Consider the following 17,931-nt stretch of genomic DNA (forward strand, 5'->3'; position numbering starts at 1 on the left):
GGATCCTGCATTGCTGTGGCTGTGGTGTAGGCCAGCTGCTACAGCTCAGATTAGACCCCTAGCCTGGGAACATCCATATGCCGCGAAGCAGCCCTAGAAAAGGTAAAAAGACAAAAATAAATAAATAAATAAGAGCAGCCCCCGAGAAGGGGTCTCAGATTAATCTGTGAGGTGAAACATCAGCTGCTGTTCCAGGGTCCACTAAGCAGTGCAGGACAAGAGCTAAAATACTTTTCAAGTATTTCCAAGGAAAGGACCTCCGTTTTTTAGATTCATCCTAAACCAGTGTCCAAAAGAGACATTCTCTCCGCACCAACTGTGACCATGTGTCTCTAGAAACTGTCCACCTCAGGCCCACAGTCCACGCTGGAAACACACGCTGCTCTTCCACGCCTCTGCACCTGCTCCCCGCCTCGGAGTGAAGCCCTTCCCAGTCTCTGGACGTCTCCTCACTGTGTCCAAGTTCTCAGCATTTTGCTGCAGATGCGATGGTGTGATGTGTTTGTCCCCCTCCTAGAGGGTAGGTCACTTGAGGACCAGGCCTTGTCATCTTTACGTCCCCTAGTCTATTGGAAAAGGCAAAGAGGGGCATGGAGACGGTCCCTAAGGAGTGACACAGACGCATTTCCACGACCTCACGTGGCCACCTTCCACCTTCCCGATAAAGCCCCAGCTCACTCACTCCTTGATATATTGTAATACTTCATCGCGCGTTGCAGGAAAGCAAGACGCTGACATCTGTTGGGGTGAAGAAAGGCAGACTCGCAACTTTAAAGACTGTCTTTTTAAAATTTCTGTTTTATTTTCTTTTATTTTTTGCTATTTAGGGCCGCATATGGACGTTCCCAGGCTAGAGGTTGCATCGGAGCTGCATCTGCTGGCCTACACCACAGCCACAGCAACGCCGCACCCGAGCCACATCTGAGACCTACACCACAGCTCATGGCAACGCCGGATCCTTAACCTACTCAGCGAGGCCAGGGATCAAAACCACATCCTCATGGACGCCAGTCGGGTTCCTTACCGCTGAGCCACAGTGGGAGCTCCTAGATTGTCTTTTATTCTTTGTCATTTTATTTATTTATTTATTTATTGTCTTTTTGCTTATTTCTTGGGCTGCACCACAGCTCACGGCAACACCGGATCCTCAACCCACTGAGCAAGGGCAGGGACCGAACCTACAACCTCATTGTTCCTAGTCGGATTTGTTAACCACTGCGCCATGACGGGAATCCCTATTCTTTGTCATTTTAAACACGATGCTACTTGTGATGCAGCATCCACTGTTTGCTGTGGCCTCTGCCGCAGCTCAGACACCATCCCGACCTTGAGGACTGCTGTGGGCCTTCCCTCTCCTGCTGGCTTTGGTGAATTCCTTCTGTCGGGATTGTAATTGCAGGTGGTAATCCGAGAAGGCAGAGACCCGGGAAGAGTTTTATGGCATTCCAGATAGGACGCAGAGCAGCCTGGAGGAAAAGCCACACGGAGAGGCCTGCCAGGAAGTTCCTTCTGAGAAACCATGGTAAGACCTTCGGGAAAAACTGGTTCTGATGCAGGAGGGAGGGCAGGGGTCTTAGAGGGATGGTTTTTACTCAGAAACCATGACTTTCCTGGTCGGAGCTGAGAAGCTGTCCCATGTCAGTGTTCAGTCCTTGTACCACCGCTGCCTGACAGCTTCTCTCTTGCACGCTCTCCTCTCCTTCCAGTCTCTTTAAATCTTTCCCCATCTGGCTTCTTTAAATAACAGTAATAATAATTATTATTGTAATTATCATTTAGCCAGAGCTTACGTTTTATTGCACTGGCTACTTTGTAGCCATATGCTGCAGGCGTCTGTGTCTCCCAGGGCCTCCTTTAACAACGGCTGGTGACCTAAGAAGGAGTTGCCCGGGTTCTGTTTGCCACTCTCTCCAAGTCAGGCGAGGGCACATCTACACCCCTTGTGTCCAAACAGCAGGGAGGCAGTGCTAATTTCTCTGCCTTGGCCTCACCACGGCCCACCTGGCTTCTTACCAGGCAACGTGGAAGAAGAAAGCGGTTTTTCCTTTGCTAAGAAGGAGCAAGCCCAGATGTTCTGAGAGCATCTGTCCGTTGTCTCGTTTATTTCCTGTCCATGTTTTGGGTGCCCCCCGTCTGACCAGCCTGGGGGCAGTCGGGTAACCGCGGGGGAGACAAAGACACCGCCTCAAGGAGCATTCCCTCTGCCCGGGGGATAAGACAGGTGCTGAAATTAATACGACATTCAGGTAGCAGGAAGGAGATGCCCAAAGAGGCAGAAAGAGCTATGGAAGCTCGAATGAGAGCGAGGACGTGCCATCAGGAAAGACTTGATGGAGGTCCCTGTCAGTCTGGGGAGTGGTGAGTTGAAGTCTGCAGGTGTTCAAGTGCAAGCGGGCCGTAGGGACGTGGGCAGAAATCAGGGCGAGGGGTGACTAGGAAGCAATGCGTCAAAGCCGTGTTCGAGAGAGTTCGTTCTCAGCTCCCTGCCTCCCTTCTTGACTCTGGGGATGCTTTCATGGCAGCTGGCGCTCTCATTTCCCAGCAGAGAGGCTTCCTTCTGCAGCTGAGGCACCCACGCCTACAGGTCGAGGACATCTGCTTAGGCCAAGGTGCCTTTCAGGTTTTAAAATGGAAAGCTTTTTAAAATTCATTTCTCATGTGTAAGGTAATCAGTGTACAGTGTCTATTTAACCTTAAAAGTATACAATTTCTTTTGAAAAGCCATCTAGGAGTTCCCGTCGTGGCTCAGTGGAAATGAAGTCAACTAGTATCCATGAGGAGGCAGGTTCGATCCCTGGCCTCGCTCAGTGGTTAAAGATCCAGGTGTTGCCATGAGCTGTGGTGTAGGTTGAAAACGCTGCTCGGATCTGGCATTGCTGTGGCTGTGGCGTTGACCGGCAGCTGCAGCTCTAATTTGACCCCTAGCCTGGGAACCACCATATGCCACAGATGCAGCCCTAAAAAGCAAAAAAAAAAAAAAACCAAAAAAAACCCCAACCATCTATATTCCTACTACCCGGAGGTAATACAGCTTATAGTACCTCTTTATGTAATTAATGCAATTATTTCAAATTAATATCTGCATATTGATTTTTTTTGTTACTTGCATATTTTTCAAAACAATTGGATGGGAATTCCCGTCGTGGCTCAGTGGTTAATGAATCCGACTAGGAACCATGAGGTTGCGGGTTCAATCCCTGGCCTTGCTCAGTGGGTTGAGGATCTGGCATTGCTGTGAGCTGTGGTGTAGGTCCCAGACACGTCTCAGATCCCGCGTTGCTGTGGCTCTGGTGTAGGCTGGCGGCTACAGCTCCAATTAGACCCCTAGCCTGGGAACCTCCATGTGCCGCGGGAGCGGCCCTAGAAATGGCAAAAAGACAAAAAAAAAAAGCAATTGGATGGTGGCAGACGTAAGTTTTGGTGCTAGTTTCTCTAACTCAGTAAAGGGACCATGGCCGCCTTTGACACACGCACCCCCTACGTCATCCGCCTCCTTTTCCATAGCATATTCCTCCCCTTACTGACAGATATTCGGGTTATTTCCACCTTTATCCTGCTTGTGGACAATATGCTGAGATTAACATTCTTGTATGTACACCCTTGTGCATGTATCTGAGTGTTTTCTTTTAATATCGGTTTTTAGAAGTGGAATTACAGGGTACAACAGAATCCAGATCTGTTCAATCTGTATCAAACGGATGTGTTTAATACATCGAAACACACCTTTAATTAAGGGAATTACAACATACTTAAGAGAACTAAAGATGTGCTTCACTTTATTCGTACCGACTGCCCTTAGTTAGAATATTTTTGGCCATGTCCATGGCATGTAGTAGTTCCAGGGCCAGGAATGGAACCTGGGCCACAGCAGCGACCCAAGCTGCTGCATTGACAATGCCAGATCCTTAACCTGCTGAGCCACCAGGGAACTCCAGCCTCAGACAGAGCTCAAGCCTCATCTCAACTCCCTTGTAAACACTTCTCATCCATCACGAGGCTCCTCCTCTCCATCCACATACACCCGTCTTGATCCCCTGCGCTGACTCTGGGCTAATCGCTTTAGTCAAGAAGATAATCCTCTGTTCACGGCTGTGTGTGTGTGTGTGTGTGTGTGTGTGTGTGTGTGCGCGCACGCCATTATAGGGCCACATCCACGGCATGTGGAGGTTCCCAGGCTAGGGGTCCAATTGGAGCTGTAGCCACTGGCCTACACCACAGCCACAGCCATGCGGGATCTGAGTCTCATCTGCAAAGTACACCACACCTCAGGATCCTTAACCCACTGAGTGAGGCCAGGGATTGAACCCGAATCCTCACGGATCCTAGTCGGGTTTGTTCACCTCTGAGCCGCAAAGGGAACTCTCGGTTCACGACTTCCAGAGACCCATTTTCATGAACATTGGAATGACTCCTGGAGCCACAGGAGTGAAGGCGGAGACCTGCTACGGGTGCTCTTTGGCTGCTAAAGCTCAAAGCAACCCGCTTCTACCCGGCCTGAGGCCTTCGGAGTCAGGACTGGATCACCCGCCCGTCTGCAATGGCGATTTTCCTGCCCTTTCATCAGCGCAGTCGCTCTGCTGAAACGGGCACCAGGATCTCCGTTTCGCCGTCCTCTTGCCGCTTCCCCAGAGCGGCAAAGGCAAGTGTCTCTGCCGCCAAAGAAAACTTAGATTTGGAGCAAATTCTTCCCACTGCGTTCAACCCAGTCACAGGTCCTTGGCCTCTGTACCCTAGGACTGTGACCCCCAAATGCCCAAGCCCACTGAATCTGACCTCGCCCACACTATCAGCCACAAACACCACACACCAACCTCAGAAAGTGCGTCTGCGGCCAAGCCTCAGGAGCATTGGCTCTGGGACCCTGGGGTCTTATTCCATGCCCTGAAATCACTGAAGAAAAAAAAAATGGCTACTTTAAAACACTGAATCAAATTCTCACAAATTTCACCGGGGGTACAAAAGATAAGGGGCACCTGGTCTCAAAAATTCAGTCTAAAACATGTATCTTTAGATTGAATACCACTGTGGCTCAGCAGTAACAAACCCGACTAGTAACCGTGAGGACGCAGGTTCAATCCCCGACCTCGCTCAGTGGGTTAGGGATCCAGCATTGCCCTGAGCTGTGGTGTAGGTCACAGATGAGGCTTGGATCTGGTGTTGCTGTGGCTGTGGTGTAGGCCGGCAGCTGCAGCTCTGATTCGACCCTTAGCCTGGGACCGTCCATATGCCACAGGTGTGGCTCTAAAAAGCAAAAAAATAAAAAAATAAAAAAGAAATTGTTAATTAAAAATATATGTGAATAGATGTAGTGTAATTTTTAAAAAAAAAAACCTAACCAAAATGAGTAACCACTGGGTTTTTCTTTCCATGAGGTTGATGCTTGAATTAGTACCGTCCCAATGTGAAATGTGATTTTCTATTACGCTCTTGCATGCAGTAGGTATTCGATAAATGTTTATTACGGCAAACTAAATTTAATACACTTAGGTCAATATCTTTCGCGCGTTCCTTGTGGGAGTTTAGAGTTGGAAAATAATGTTAACAAGGCTTTCAGGGTAGAGATGATACCAAAGGGAGCGATCTTGAGATGCCTGAGGTAAGTTATCCAATTTTAATTTTACTACAACCAACACTACCAGTTTGTGATAACTCACCCAACTCTTAGAAGGGAATCATGATTTGGGAGCAAAAATAGATGAAGAAAATCAAGTGGCAGGGTAAAAAGCTACATATTTGGAACTCGGCTTCCTGCAGTGAGTAGTGAAAAGCTTTCCTACCAGAAAATATCTTGAATTGAGACGCATTCAGATCACGGTAAATTTCTAACCCAATTAAATTTTCTCCTCCCAGGTAGCCTATTTACTAGAGCAGTGTGAGAGCTGCGGATATAGTCATTTAATAAACCTTTCTCTAGTGGAAAAGATAAAATAATCAAACCCTATTCCAACATGTAAATAAAGATTTCTTCTCAAAATGGCAGCCTGGTTTATAGTTGCTGCTTTTTTCCCAACTGATCTGTTAAGAATTAAAATATGCCAATTAGGAGTTCCCATTGTGGCTCAGCAGGTTAAGGACCCAACATAGTTCTCCTTGAAGATTTGGGTTCAAACCCTGGCCTCGCTCAGTGGGTTAAGGATCTGGCATTGCTGCAAGGTGAAGGTTGCAGCTGCAGCTCAGATCTGGCGTGACTATGGGGTAGGCCAGCAGCTGCAGCTCCAGTTTGACCGCTGGCCTGGGAACTTCCATATGCCATGGGAGCCGCCTTTGAAAAAGAAATTAATTGATTAATTAAAATATACCAATCAACAGAATTAGTAACCCAAAGTAATAACATATGCTCCTTATGACGTGTAAATATCTTCTTGTGTTCTCAGAATAACAGCAAACTGGAAGGACCCTGGATAAGAAACTATCCATGCAAATGCCTGAAAGTGTCCTTTAAATCGGAGACTGTGCTCAGGCAGCCCCGTCTCTGACCACCAGGCGCCTTGCCACCCTCTTCATTGCAAAGTCCCTAATAAGCAGGTCGCTCCTTGATGTCTTACTGGGCCCAGGAGGATAAACAGACTCGCTCAGACGAAACACAATAACCCATGGTCTGTTCGCATTCCAACAATTTGCCTTTAAGAAAAGCGTTTCCGATTTTCTCATAAGCAGAAAATATTCTATTATTGTTTATTTATTTTTTTGGTCTTTTTTGCTATTATTGTTTAGTAAAACATCATGAGCTTAAATAAGATCACAGAAATCTTTTAAAAGATAACGTTCTGCCAAAACCATTGAAAATTTTTAAGAGTACATGCTACAGTGACCACCTCATCTGGTTTGTCCAGAACTGCCCTGATTTGAAAACTCAAAGTCCCATATTCTGGGAACTCCCCTCAGGCCTTAACAAACAGGGACAATTGGTCACCCTACTGGTGCCATCTTGGAATGAAACTATCAGAAAAGCCGGACAGCTCCACTTAATTAAATGTAAAAGCCTTTATTGAATGCCTTGCTATGTATAAACCAGAGGGCTAAACAGGAATCAGACAGGGTCCAGGCAGGGAACAGGTGGCACAGCCAAACTGGGTCATTTGAGATTTTCATTAAAGGGCCATCTCTAGAGGCAGGGGCGTGGTTAGGGAAACTAACAAGACGCCTATAGGAGCCGGTCCGGCCACAGCGGGAGACGCCGGCACCCGGGGAGGCAGGGGAGGACCGAGCATCCCGCCCTGGAGAAGGCACCTGCGCAGGTAGGGAGGAAGCCCACCCAGGATCACCGCACACCAGCCGGCGGGGGGCCCACGCCTCACCCCTCCCACCCTCGCGGGCTCACCCCGCAACATCCGCGTCTCCCATTGGCTGGATCCTGCAGGATGCGAGGAAGGGGGCCTGTGCGTAGAAGGCGTCACCTGCCAGCATCCTGGGTTTAGAGCCGCCCGAGGACGCTTCGTTTTTAAAGATACGAGGAATTTTAAAGCGTTATTTTAGGCTAGACGTAACATTTCCCTGCGACAACCTGCCAGGACTAGAAACTGGGGGTTCAGCACCAACTAGTCCCCGCAGAAGTAAGGGAGTCAAGTTACTAGTTCTTTATGCTTCTCGGCCTGGTTACCTTGAGTTAGCTTAGAATGGAGGACCCCGAGGGTTAAGGAGTTTGAAGGTATTCGCTACACCAGTTTCATGACTGAGAGCCTCCGTCGGAGTCCTGTGTCTGTTTGCACCCGTTATGATTCCAGCCAAACAATTTGAGGGTATCTTTCGGGGGCCGCGACGTGTTCCCGCTGGCTTGACCATGCGGTCTTCTGCTCGTATCGAAGGTAAGCGTCTCCATGCTTCCCCAAAGTACGTCCCCTCTTGTCAAAGGCAGAAACGAATGAACGAATCGCCAAGGAATACAGGTAACTGTTTATATCCTGTTTACAGTGTCTCGTTGCTAAATGGCAACTTAAGGCTTCAGAAGAATCGTTACAGGAAGTCACCCGTAGATCCCCAGACTAGTTCCCTAGCGTTTTTCTCTGCTGCTATTAGTCCAATTTTTAGAGGTTAATATCCTAATAGATGTATCATAAAATTAGACATCACTCTGTTAGCTTTGGAACTGCTGAAATCCCTCACAGTCACAGCATCGTGGCAGCTAATGTCTATTGAAAAGACCACACGTTTTCGTGTGAAGGGTACATATTATGTAGAAAGTGATTTTGAGTGGATTCCTCGAGGCACCATTCCTTCCTTGGTAAAATGGATAACCCTTGACTGCTCTGAGGTTAAGCAACATTAATTTCAGAGAACACCTAAGGCTAAGCAAGCCCTAGAGTAATGTTTTCCACCCCCCAACTCTACTTTAACTGTCTGTGTATACATTTAGATACGTAGCCTTAATAATTTCATTTCTCAAGAAACATGTGTCAGGGAATCTCCAAATTTGTCTGCTCATCGCTGCTCTTGGTCACTGCGTAGCCGTCACAAACCTGTAGGATAAGGGGAACCAATCTGGCACCACCCCCCCAGCAGAGGATTTCCAGGGAAGTGTGCGTTTGCTTTGTTTCAACCCATTTGATGTCATTTGAATCAGCAAGTGTGAAGTTTGTCTCGGAGACGCGTATTGGCTGCAGGAGAAGATAGGATCTTACTTGTTTACAGAGAGGGCTCCTTTCTGCAAGAAGAATTTCTGGGTTCTTTCTACCCAGCGGGGAGAACTTACCCACGTGGGGCAGCTTGGCAAGACACAGCCCCCAGAGGCTCCAGCCCGCCTGTCGCGGGGACCGTGCATTAGGACAGAATGACGATGCCGGCGCCCACGTCACCCCTCTTCGCACGACCTAACCAATTCTTATTCTCTCTTTCAAAGCCGGGGGGTTTCTTTTCTCCTTCCTTCGATCCACCCCATCCCTCTCCCCCACCTCCCACCGAAAGGAATGAGGACGGTCCAGGGCTTCCATTTGCGATTGTGTTTCACATAAGCCCCGAGGGGTCGTGGACTCTCTTGAATTTTCACTGCCAAACTGCTTCCAGCTGCCCTCACCACAATAAAATGCAGTGTTTGCTGAGGATTTCAGCTGCCACCTGGGGGCTCCGAGTTCTCAATGAATGCCATTTAGCAAGGCTGGTGGTGAAATGGTGACAAATGGTACCTTGGCTTTTTTTTCTCGTGTCTGTGGTTTAGGACTAGTTGGTTTCAGTCTTGCTGGCTCTCTTTTCTGTCTTACCACTCTTTTCCACATTTAAAGTCAGTTACTCTCCTGCAGACTTATGGCAGCAAGCCTTGTGCTGTTGACAGAAGCCATTTGTTGGTTAGAAGATTCATATTTTAGATGATTGGCAAGTATTGATTTTATAGTTGGTCCATGCTGCAGAATGTATGTTTATTTTTAAAGTCTGCTTCTTCCACTAGCAACATAATTTTTCTTCGTTATGTTGTTATCACTCTGCTCACATGAAATGGCCTGGATGGTTGCTTCTTTTATCTCTGGTCACGCCCGGTCAGATAGGCTTGTGGGCATAAGATTAGCCGGGGACTGGCCCCCATCTGAGCCCAGTTTGCTCTCCAAACACCCCCGCCAGCTTCCCTGGGTAGCGGGTCTCTGCCTCAGGCTCAGCCCCGCCCACCCACCAGGAGTCACTTGTTGGCCTTGGCCCTCGGCCCTGGCCCTGGCAGCACCCTGCTCCCTTCCCCTCCCTGCACGGCCTTCCGCCTCCATCCGCCTTGGTTCTGAGCTCATCATCGGCTGAGCTGAGAAGTGGAAAAGCGAGGGAGCGCCACGGAGGGGCCACGTCACGAAACGGACCAACGTCCCTGGGAGGACAGTGCCCACGCCATTTCTGATGAGGAACAGGGACCCCTGCTTCTAAAAGGGGAAGGAAGTGAGTGTCACTGGAGACTTGTCAAGGAATTCTGGCCAGATGGCTCCACGTGCCGGGGCAGCTTCCTGCCTCCAGCAGAAGAATCAGAGTGCGTTTCTCCCTGGAGGGGTCAGTGTGGGTTCTTATCCACCTGCACAACAAGGGCAGGTGCCGTCTGAAGTGGAAAGGGGGTTTTTCTACAATCCAGAGCAACTCGGAGTACAAACAGTAAGCAACTTAAACTCTTCGTGCTGTTCCATGCTGTTCCATTAATTGAGTGCCAACGCACGTACCCGCACACGCAGACTGTGACCCCGTCTCGGTAGTTTCCCAGGCCCGTTCCCAGCAGGTGCCTCCCTGGAGCTCTCCTTTGCCCCAAGGCCCCAGTGTCCCTCTTTGTGCCAAATCAATTCTTCCGATTAAGCTTGACTTGCTGTCTGCCTCTGCTGGCTCAGACCTCCTTCACATCTTGTTTGAATCTTTCTCTGAAACCTCACTTCACACTCATGTGCATACGCTTGTGCATATGCACGTGTGTGCACATGTGCGCGCACACGTTTCAATAAGCCATGCTAGTGGATACAGTACCTGCGTGTGTATTTCCAGACCCTTTACCTTCTCAGACCTCTCGGCTAGCTAAAGCCCAGAAAATGGCAATCGTATTACAATATATAAGTGTAAGCAATCAACATGCAATACACCTTACATTTACACAATGTTGTACATCAAATAGACTTCAATTAAAAATGAAACGGAGTTTCCATCGTGGTGCAGTGGTTAACAGATCTGACTAGGAACCATGAGGTTGCAGGTTCGATCCCTGGCCTCAATCAGTGGGTTAAGGGTCCAGCGTTGCCGTGAGCTGTGGTGTAGGTCGCAGATGCGGCTTGGATCCTGCGTTGCTGTGACTGTGGCATAAGCTGGCGGCTGCAGCTCCAATTAAACCCCTAGTCTGGGAACCTCCATATGCCACTGGAGTGACCCTAGAAAAGGCAAAAAGACACACACACACACACAAATGTAATAAAATAGGAGTTCCTGTTGTGGCTCAGCAGGTTAAGAACCCAACCAGTATCCATGAAAATTTGGGTTCTATCCCTGCCCTTGCTCAGTGGGTTAGGGATCCGGCGTGGCTGAGAGCTGTGGTGTAGGTTGCAGATGTGGCTCGGATCTGATGTTGCTATGGCTGTGGCATGGGCTGACAGCTGCCACTCCAATTGGACCCCTAGCCCAGGAACTTGCCTATGCCATGGATGCAGCTTTAAAAAAAAAAAAAAAAAAAAAAAAAAAAGATGAAAATTGAATTAAAATAGCAAATGAACTTATTTACAAAACAGACTCACAAATTTTGAAAACAAACTTACGGTTAACAAAGGGGAAACATTGGGGGATAAATTAGGAATTTGTGCTTAGCATATACTTACTGCTGTACATAAAAATAAATAACCAACCAGGACCTGCAATACAGTACAGGGAACTCAACATTCTGTAATAACCTACATGGGAAAAGAATTTGGAAAAGAATGGTTATATGTATAAGTATAATGAGTCACTTGGCTGTGCCCTTGAAATTAACACAACATTGTAAATCAACTATACGCAATAAAAAATTTTAATTATATAAAATATAAAATAACACTAAATCCCAGATGGACTGGGGTTACTCCCGGGTGATTGTTCTTTGGTTTTGAAGGAATCTCCATGCTGTTCTCCACCGTGGTTGTGCCTTTTACATTCCCACCAAAAAAAAGTGTAATAGGGTTCCCTTTTCTCCACACCCTCGCCAGCCCTTATTGTTTGTAGACTTTGGATGATGTGTGTTCTGACTGGTGGGAGGGGGTACCTCATTATTGTTTTGATTTTGCATTTCTCTAATAATTAGCGATGTTGAGCAACTTTTCATGTGCTTTTTGGCCATTGCCGCCTTTGGAGAAATGTCTTTAGATCTTCTACCCATTTTTTGATGGAGCTGTCTGGTTTTTTGATATAAAGCTCTGAGACCTTTGTACCTTTTGGAGATCAGTTCCTTGTTTGCAGAGGTTTTTCTCCTATTCTGTGGATTGTCTTTTCATTTTTTATGGTTTCTTTTGCTGTGCAGAAGCTGTTAAGTTTAATTAGGTCCAATTAGTTCATTTTTGTTTTTATTTCCATCACTCTAGGAGGTGGATTTAAAAAGATATTGCTGTGATTTATGTCAAAGAGTGTTCTGCCTGTTTTCTTCTGGGAGTTTTATAGTATCCAGTCATACTTTTAGGTCTTTAATCCATTGTGAGTTTATTTTTGTGTTGGTGTTAGATAATGTCCTAATTTCATTCTTGGATTTGTAGTTGTCCAGTTTTCCCAGCACCACTTATCAAAGAGACTGTTTTCTTTGCCAGTGTATATTCTTGCCTCCTTTGTCATAGATTAGTTGACTTTAGGTGCACGGGTTTATCTCTGGGCTTTCTAGCCCACTGATCTGTTTCTGGTTTCTGGTTTTGTGCCAGTACCAAACTGTTTTAGTAACTGTAGCTTTGTATTATATTCTGAAGTGAGGAAGCCTGATTCCTCCAGTTCCATTTTTCTTTTTCAAGATTGCTTCTAGCTATTCTAGGTCTTTTATGGACCTGAATGTCTATCAACAGAGGATTGAATAAAGAAGATGTGGTCCATATATACAATGGACTATTACTTTGCCATAAAAAAGAATGAAATAATACCATTTGTAGCAACATGGATGGACCTAGAGATTATCATATTAAGTGAAGCAGAGAAAAATATCATATACTATCACTTATATGTGGAATCTAATAAAAAATGATACAAAGGATCTTGTTTGTAGGACAGAAACAGACTCAAAGGGTTCAAGGTCAAACCTAGGGTTCCCCAAGGGGAAACGGAGTTGGGGGTGGATAACTTGGGAAAATAGAGTTAGCACATGCGCACTAATGTATATATAGGGCAGATGACTGACAGGGACCTGCTGTACAGCACAGGAAGGTCTGCTCACTGTCGGGTAACAACCTATGAGGGAAAAGGAATAGATGTGCGTGTGTTACTCCCACGTGGTTCACTGTTTCAGAGGAGGGAGTAATTGTCACACCCAGACATGGGTCTGACGAGGGCTCACTTATGTCCCCATGCTGAGGGCTCAGGCCTCACATAATTGGGAATCAGTTATCGAAAAAAATAAGTGACCCAATCTCCCTTTGACTATTAGGATCACAAGGTAGAGACAGTGGCACAGGTAACCTGCAACACCCCCAAATCCCAAAGCTTTTCTATTCCAAAAGCATTGGGCGACTTCCTTCCAGAGAATAAAGTTTCCTGATGGTGTTTGATTGAGCTGTTACTGGAGTGAGTGTCTGCAGCACTGGGGTGTCTGGAGAATGGTCACGGTGACTTCTTGGTGGCACAGGGAACCCAGCCTGGGAGGAAAAGCGTGTGCCGGAGGCGAACTACAGAATTGACCATGGACCCTAATTCTGTGTTTTTCTGAGGCTCTGTGACTCCATAGTGTAACTTACAGGCTCCTAACTGGGGCAGGCAAAGCTTGGTGGCTTCAGTACTGGCCCAGATGACTTCTTGCTCAAGGCGTCCGTTTGAAGTCTTGTTCGTGAGCTGGGCTGGACTGAACTCCACAGGGGCCGAAAGTGAAGAGACAGGGAAACGGAGAGATTATCTCTTCTGTAGGCAGTCAAATCAGCCATCGTGCATTTACAGTGTGTCTGTCCTGAGATGGAGCCAAACAGTGGCCCGGGCTCCCTGACCTCAAGGAGCTTAACGTCTAACCCAGTGTCAGTCCAGCACCTTCATGGCAGGTAAACATCTGGGAAAAGTGGGAGAGAAGGACCGGCTGAGCCACAGGCCTCGCAGAGACAGCCACCTGTGAGTTCACTGCTGGAAAATGAAAAAAAAAAAAAATTGATTAGAGAGATGAGGCAAGGAAGGCCAGTGTAGTGAGTGACAGGGCACCGTGAGAGCCGAGAACCGAGGAGCTGTTGCTCGACGGGGTGGAAGAAAACTCGCCTCTGTGATCGGGCCCCCATGTGCGTGAAATGTCATTGTCACTGAGTCCAGGCTGAGTGACGCCAGGTCGGGCAGGACTTTTAAAGCCAGGCTAAGGAAGAAGCGTGGTTGTCATCCTGATGGCCGTGCAGCCACCACCTGTGTTTCAGGAGATGCTGTGATTCACCGTGTGCTTTCCCGTATCGTCCCTGTTAAGGACGGATGGGCACGGAGAGCGGCTCGAAGTGAGGGGCCCACCTAGGGACCAATGTGTGTCAGCAGTCAGCCCCTTTCCGCACCGGCTCTGCCCACCCGGTTTCCCCGAAAGCGAGCTGGCACTGCAGCCCTTCGCCCCCAGCCCCTCCCGGCCGCCCTCCTCCAAGCACCTGCTGCATTGCCGGCCCTCTTCGTTTGAGTTTCGGTTTGGAAGCATGTTTCCCCAGAACGTGGCAGTCATTTGGAACGTGGTACGATGACCACGGACGGGGGCGTTTTCTTCGTCTTGTGCTTCCGGAGTGTGAGCATCGAGCAGGTCTTACTTTGGTCCTTTCATCAGGCCGTCCACACCGCTGGCGCGCTCTGAGCTGCAGGCTGGTGTCGCCCGACCCTGGAACCTTGCACTTCGGGTATGACCTCTAGACTGTTCATCTTCTCCAAAAGCCCTTACCACCTTTGGCTCCTGTAAATCTTGTCGTTCACTAAAGCCTCCCAGTCTTTCTACATGAAGTGTTGCTAAGTCATGAATCTCCCTCCCATCCTGTTTTCGTCTCTGTGAGTAGTTAAGATTTAAATCCTTTCTACAGTAAGAAAGGGTGGTGGAACATTAGATGGCTTAAACCACCAGCGCGCCTTTAAGAGGGAGCCTCTGTGATCTAACTCACAGGCTGAGAACGCCAGGCCTCCGGCTAAGGCGAATGCTTTGTGAGCAGAGTGGGCACCTTAAGTTTTCTTGTTTGTTTACTTATTGAAGTATAGTTGATTTACAGTGTGTGTTGGTTTCAGCTGTACGGCAAAGTGATTCCGTTAGATTTTTTTCAGATTATTTTCCATTATAGATTATTATAAGATATTGAATAATGTTCCCTGTGCTGCACAGTAACTCCCTACTTAGCGATTTTCTGTGTATACGGTAGTGTGCACCTGTTAATCTCCTACTCCTACTTTTTCCCTCCTCCCCTCACTTTCCCCTTTGATAACTGTAAGTTCATCTGTGACTCTATTTCTGCTTGGTGTATAGATTCCCTTGTGTTATTTTTTGGATTCCACATATAAATGATATACTATTTGTCTTTCTCTGACTTCACTCAGGATGATCTTCTGTAGGCCCATCCGTGTTGCTGCTAACGGTACTTCATTCTTTTCAGGGCTGAGTAATATTCCCTTGCCTCTATGGACCACATCTTCTTGATCCACTCCTCTGTCGAAGGACAGTTAGGCGGCTTCCATGTCTTGGCTGTAGTGAATAGTGCTGCAGTGAACATTGGGGTGCGTGTATCTTGTGAAGTCCTGGTTTTCTGCAGATAGATGCGCAGGGGCGGGATTGCTGGATCACATGGCGACTCTATTTTCAGCCTTTGAAAGAACTTCCACACTGTTCCACTGTTCGCCGTGGTGACTGCACCAGTTTACACCCCCACTGACAGTGTGGGAAGGTTCTCAGGAGGGGCGTTTAGACCCTGGTGCCCTCCCCCTCCACCGCAATGTGCATGAGGGTCCCCCCACCGTGGATCCACAAAGCAGTTCTTGAAATACTACCTCCTGCAAAAATTAATATGTGAGGGGAGTTCCCGTCGTGGCGCAGTGGTTAACGAATCCGACTAGGAACCATGAGGTTGCGGGTTCGGTCCCTGCCCTTGCTCAGTGGGTTAACGATCCGGCGTTGCCATGAGCTGTGGTGTAGGTTGCAGACGCGGCTCGGATCCTGCGTTGCTGTGGCTCTGGCGTAGGCTGGCAGCTCCAGCTCCGATTTGACCCCTAGCCTGGGAACCTCCATATGCCGCGGGAGCGGCCCAAGAAATAGCAACAACAACAAAAAGACAAAAGACAAAAAAAAAAAAAAAATTAATATGTGAGGAATTCAAAGCTGTGATAGCTGTGGGGGAGCAAGGCCGGTGGTGATGGTTATTTCTTTGGGGCATCAAGTACGAGGGGACCATTTTATTGTCCATCTACTCGTATGTATGAAGTACTACATGATGACAGTTTTAAACACAATTTTTTTTTAGGGCCGCACGCACAGCATATGGAGGTGCCCAGGCTAGGGGTCAAATCGGAGCTACAGCCACAGGCCTACACCACAGCCACAGCCACTCAGGATCCGAGCCGCATCTGTGACCTACACCACAGCTCATGGCAATAACAGCTTCTTAACCCACTAAGCGAGACCAGAGATCGAACCTGCGTCCTCATGGATCCTAGTCAGATTTGTTTCCACTGTGCCACAGTGGGAACTCCCAACACAATAATTTCAAAAGTAACGTGTGAGGCTGATTGAAAATGGGAAGAAAATTCTCAGTATCCTTTGAGTTTTGAGTAAAAAAAAAAATAATGGAGCAAAATGAGAGAGAAGGCATTCAGTAAAAGAAAAAGGAAAAAAGCTTGAAGATAGAGAAGGAAAATGAAAGAAGAAAGTGAGAAAAAGATGGGGGCCAGGAAGACAGGCAGGAACAGGGGGTGGGAGGAGGGCCTGTCTGGGGGGCGGGCTGGGCGGGCGAGGATGAAGAGACCCCCTGGCGCTTCGGGGAGGGGAGCTGGGCGGTGCAGAGCCGCCTCAGGCCCGAGCCTGCCCTGGGCCATTGGGCTCAGCCGCAAAGAGAGCCCCCTTCCACGGTCCAGACGGGGCGCCGGAGCCCGAGGTCCTGCCAGGCGCTCCCTCTGATGCAGATGCTCCCAAAGAGCTGGGTGTCCCCCGAGACTCAGCGGCCCTTCCCCTCCTCCCCAGGGCATCCGCAGCAGCCTGCCGACCTGTGACCCGGAAGGCACCTGCCAGCCTCCTCGGGAGGAGCTGCGACCCCTGCCCAGTCGGACGTGCAAGGTAGGTGCCCGGCGCCTGTCCCGGCCGTGCTCGGTCTCACAGGGACTCCCGACTGCGGGGACGAGGCACGCTGCCCTCCCCCCACACAGCGACAAAACTCCGCTGCTGTTGAAGAGGGACACGGGTTTTCAGATGAGACCGTGAAGCTGTACGCGACTCAGATAAGCGAAAATGCGTCGTGTTTAAACTGGTTTACAGGGACAGCGGCCGCGTACAGCACAGCACGGCTTTAGGTTTTCCAGCTGCTGCCTTCAGTCTTCCTTTCCAGGCTCTTCTTGACTCCCTGGCTGAACCGCAGCTCTTTGCTGGCGCAGTGTTCAGTGCAGCCTCATTCTGACCGTTCAGATCCACTTTAGGGGAGTTCCCGTCGTGGCGCAGTGGTTAATGAATCCGACTGGGAACCATGAGGTTGCGGGTTCGGTCCCTGCCCTTGCTCAGTGGGTTAACGATCCGGCGTTGCCGTGAGCTGTGGTGTAGGTCGCAGACGCGGCTTGGATCCTCCGTTGCTGTGGCTCTGGCGTAGGCCAGTGGCTACAGCTCCGATTCGACCCCTAGCCTGGGAACCTCCATATGCCGCGGGAGCGGCCCACGAAATAGCAAAAAAAAGACCAAAAAAAAAAGGATCCACTTTAGGGGAGTTCCCATTGTGGCCCAGCAGGAACGAACCAGACTAGGAACCATGAGGTTGCAGGTTCAATCCCTGGCCCCGCTCCGTGGGTTAAGGATCCAGTGTTGCCATGAGCTGTGGCACGGATACCACGAATCCGTGGCAGATACCACAGATCCTGCGTGGCTGTGGCTGTGGTGCAGGCCTGCAGCTGCAGCTCTGATTAGACCCCTCGCCTGGGAACCTCCATATGTTGCAGGTGCGGTTGTAAAAAGAAAAAAAAATTCTTAAGTCCTGCAGCATCCTTGTTTGTGCCTTTGTGCCCAGAGGGTCCGTGGGGGCTGGTTCTCCCTGAGATCTTGGCGGTGTGAGGGATGCCCTGTGTCTGATCCAGGTGTCTCGCCCAGGTAATCGCCTCTCATAGCCCCGCCCCCCCTCCCAGTCTGGCCGGCCCCCAAGCTCATCACAGCCTGAG

The 17,931-nt window shown here is 48.8% G+C and overlaps 1 protein-coding gene across 4 annotated transcripts in view; it reads left to right on the forward strand.

The window, feature by feature from the left end:
- CDYL (chromodomain Y like) overlaps positions 1-17,931 on the forward strand; it is a 181,120-nt gene that overhangs the window by 6,476 nt on the left and 156,713 nt on the right. The window contains exons 2-3 of one of the 4 annotated variants that reach the window (XM_084967244.1): positions 1,400-1,522; positions 16,757-16,849. In XM_084967244.1, the coding sequence (XP_084823370.1) occupies positions 1,520-1,522; positions 16,757-16,849 (96 nt within the window). In that variant the 5' untranslated portion in view covers positions 1,400-1,519. Of the gene's footprint in view, positions 1-1,399; positions 1,523-7,349; positions 7,806-9,610; positions 10,057-16,756; positions 16,850-17,931 lie in introns of those variants that run through there. The other 3 variants (XM_084967245.1, XM_084967243.1, XM_084967246.1) reach the window with 3 other exon arrangements.

Source organism: Sus scrofa, chromosome 7 (assembly GCF_054392235.1).
Source record: "Sus scrofa isolate SSC_HxYL_T2T_F1_AM1 chromosome 7, Sscrofa_HxYL_maternal_Yorkshire_Landrace_v2.0, whole genome shotgun sequence".
In the NCBI taxonomy this organism is placed as follows: domain Eukaryota; kingdom Metazoa; phylum Chordata; class Mammalia; order Artiodactyla; family Suidae; genus Sus; species Sus scrofa.